Source organism: Tupaia chinensis, unplaced genomic scaffold (genome assembly GCF_000334495.1).
Source record: "Tupaia chinensis unplaced genomic scaffold, TupChi_1.0 Scaffold143584_1, whole genome shotgun sequence".
NCBI lineage: Eukaryota > Metazoa > Chordata > Mammalia > Scandentia > Tupaiidae > Tupaia > Tupaia belangeri.
In genome coordinates this window covers 9,272,873-9,276,185 of record NW_006203430.1, presented here as the reverse complement: position 1 = coordinate 9,276,185, position 3,313 = coordinate 9,272,873, and the positions used below count along the sequence as shown (strand labels likewise).

Sequence of the window (3,313 nt, the reverse complement as noted above, 5' to 3'; positions counted from 1 at the left end):
GCGCGGGGTTTCTGAGACCCCGCTGCTGTCCCTACTGGCGGGGCGTTCCCAGCTCTGCTCTCCACACACCCGACACGACAAAAGACGAGCGACTCCTGTGTCCGAGCTGCGGGGTTTCGGACTGAGTCGCTGTCACCTATTCGCCCTCCTCACTTCACGTGGGAGTGGCCCCGCAGGCCCAGCACTGAACACCGGACTTTTCTTCCTCCGTCCCAAACAGGGTAGGCAGTTCCAGCAACTTCCGCCGCCCGGTGCTTCAATTTATGTCGCCGTAATGACGCCACATCCGCAGTCTTGAGAGCCGGCTCCTCACCAGGAAAAGAAGCGTCTGGAGTGCTGCCGACGCAGAGGACACGCACCTTGGGATTGTGGGAAATGTAGTTTCCTTGCCTCCGCCGAGGATGGGGCGGAGTTTACGATAGGCGCGAGGGCAGGGCGGCGGGGGCGGTCCTCCTAACCGGAAAACGTAGTTTTCACAGTCCGCCCGATCCTCTGGTCTGCAGCAGGTGTGGGCAAGGGCCGGAAGTGGCAGACTACGGAGCACAGTGTTCTGTTCCATTGTTGGTGTCCCGTCAGGCTGCGTTGGTGGGAAGCCTGGGGGGCGCAGGGGCCGCAGCAGGCGGGCTCTGGACCCAGGCAGCGTGAGTCGCGCGGGGTGAGGCTGGATTGGGGTCGCCCTCTCGAGACCCGGACTCTCCCGTGTGTCTGGCGTCCGCACCGACGGTTTGGGTGCACCGGGGAGGGAGTGACCTTCCCGAGATCCACAGCTGAGCCCGATTCCGTCGTTTTAGGGAGTTAGCTTTCTGCAGCCGTGTCCTGACAGAGAGGGGAACTGAAGTGGATGGGGGCATGGGAGGCCCCACGCCTCACTTCTGAGGGCGCTTCCCAGCCGCTCCCACATGGCCTAAACGGGCACTTCTTTTGCAGCTCCTTTGAGCACTTGAGCCGCTGCCACACACGGACCATGTTCCTGCTGCGTCTGACTTCTCAGCTGGTCAGGGCTGTTCCCTTGGCAGGTAGGAGGCCTGGTGGGGCAGAAGGGCATAATACATCCGGGTTAGGACTGCGGTGGGTCTCAGCAGTTCATCTGGCCCTAGTGGTTATGTCTCACCAGCTGCAGTGAGGGACTGGAGCACTCAGACTACTTCCCCTGTAAGTGTAAAAGTACCACAGAGAGAAATACTGGGCTTGAGAACAGCAGGGATTCAGGCCAGTATTGAGGGTCATCCCTTCTGTGTTCTGCTACCCAATCCCAGCAGGCCTGGGTGGTGGCTGTACTCTGCTCTAGCTTCGTAAATGATGACTGCCATCTCATTTTGCACAGGCTGCAGTCTGCTCAGGCCCGTCTCAGGGATGCTTAGCCATACCTGCAGGCCCCAATACATCAGACAGCCAACTGGCCCTAGTAGGGCTGTCTCCCTCCCTGGCAAGGGGAGCCTTCGAGAGCTTGAAGAGATGCTGGTCCCCAGGAAGATGTCCATCAGTCCCCTGGAGAGCTGGCTTACTGCCCACTACCTCCTGCCCAGTCTGGATGCTGGGGCCCCAGAGACTGTGGCCCCGAGCCAATTCTATGAGTGTCCACCTAACCAGGTTGGAGGGGAGATCAAGCAGGGTGGGGAAAGGGTCCTGGATATACCTCGGATGGAGTGCAAAAATGTGCTGAAGATCCGCCGGCGCAAGATGAACCATCATAAGTACCGCAAGTTGGTTAAAAGGACTCGATTCCTGAGGCGGAAGGTCCGAGAAGGACGCTTGAAACGGAAGCAGGTGAGCATTGCCCCTCCTTGGCTCTGGGTGGGCAAAGTGGCTGAAAGTGCATGTCTTTGCCACAAATTTTAATGCCTCTGCCCTTGCAGATCAAGTTCGAGAGAGACCTGAGGCGCATCTGGCTGAAGGCAGGCCTGAAGGAAGCCCCTGCAGGCTGGCAGACTCCAAAGATCTACCTAAGGGGCAAATGAGCCCTATGTCCTCCCCTGCTACTGATCCGTTGTAATAAACATTCAGAGGACTCAGATGTGCCAGGTTGGCCTGGAACCTCTTCTACCTGGTGTGAGCTATCTTGGCATGAAGGCCGGTGCCCACCTCTGGTGTTGTAGGAGCCAAGGACTCTGAATGGCAGATCGGCTGTCCCTTCCCCTAGCTGACTCTTGCCTTCCATTCTGACAGTGCTGGGCCTTCAGAAATGTCAACCTCACTGCGGATGAACATGTGCTGTGAGAATAGCTGTGGACAGAACCCTGTCCCGATTGTAGTGTACTTACATTCCCTGGAGGGAGGCCCTTAGTGAATACACAAATAGCAGAGTCCAGTGGGATGACACTGGGGCTTAGGGAGTGCCCCGACTGTGGTGGGGGTGTGATTAGGTTTATATTTTATGAGTGAAAGGCCCTGGTGCCCTTAGAGATGGTAGAAAGTACCCTGCAGGCTCTGAAGACCTGGCCCTCCAGTGGCCTCAGTCATCTTGCTCAGCTGGGATAGTCACGTCCAGCCATAGGAACCAAGGTGCTAACATGGCTGCTGACCTTCCCAGGCACCTCACCAGGTCTGGCTGGGGACCCCTGGCCCTCTGTTGGCTCCTCTGCAACTTCCTGGGGCCTTGAGTGGGTGTTGGGATAATCTAGAAGGGTATAGCCTGGAAGGTTCAAGCTCAGTGTTGACTGGGAATTGGGGTGCCATTTATGGAGCCAGAGACCCCAGTGGTTCTAGCTTCCTCTTAAGTGAAGAGAAATAACATGAAGGCATGGAGGGCAGGGCTGCAGGCAGGGTAGCCTGGATAAGCACTACGAATTTGGTGCAGGCCTTTTCTCATTCATTCTGCTCACTGATACCTGAGTTACAGGAGGGGAAAACGGGCATGTCGTTCTTGTTCATCGGTGAAGGCTCTTGTGCAGTGGCCTCTATCTCCCTGCCCCATGTTAGAGCCATGCCACGTATCAGGGTTGTGAGGGCTTCTTGTTGCTGCCCAGGGCTTCTCTGTGACTCATGAGACACAGAATCATGTCTGGGGCCTGGGTTTGAGTTTCCTGCAAATTAACAGCTTCCCTAATTTGAGTATGGTTTCGTGTGGTTTCTCTCTAGAACAGACTGTCCCTAACTGTATATTGTTCCAGAGAGCCCAGTGGCTGCCTGCCCTGCACTTGCCAAACCAGTAAACAGACTTCTAAATAGCTAGGCTCATCTAGGACCCTGTCACTCAGGGGAGATGATTTCACATAAGAGCTGTGGATAGTGGACTGTGGGGCTTTTAAGACTAGCAGTGGCCTGAAGTGTCCACATGTGGACACTTGCGGGTATAGGAGTGCTTCTGCTGGTG

At 56.4% G+C, this 3,313-nt stretch overlaps 1 protein-coding gene across 5 annotated transcripts; it reads left to right on the top strand.

The window, feature by feature from the left end:
- Positions 1-28: 28 nt before the first annotated feature.
- Positions 29-2,034, top strand: AURKAIP1 (aurora kinase A interacting protein 1). 5 transcript variants are annotated; one of them, XM_006164107.3, is made up of 4 exons: positions 29-221; positions 928-1,016; positions 1,325-1,767; positions 1,857-2,034. In XM_006164107.3, the coding sequence occupies exons 2-4, from the start codon at positions 965-967 to the stop codon at positions 1,956-1,958; spliced, it is 597 nt and encodes a 198-aa protein (XP_006164169.1). In that variant the 5' UTR covers positions 29-221; positions 928-964; the 3' UTR covers positions 1,959-2,034. The 5 variants fall into 5 exon arrangements, with proteins under 5 accessions (XP_006164169.1, XP_027622356.1, XP_006164171.1 ...); XM_027766555.1 differs by lacking the exon at positions 29-221 and adding an exon at positions 406-560; XM_006164109.3 differs by lacking the exon at positions 29-221 and adding an exon at positions 406-641.
- Positions 2,035-3,313: the final 1,279 nt, after the last annotated feature.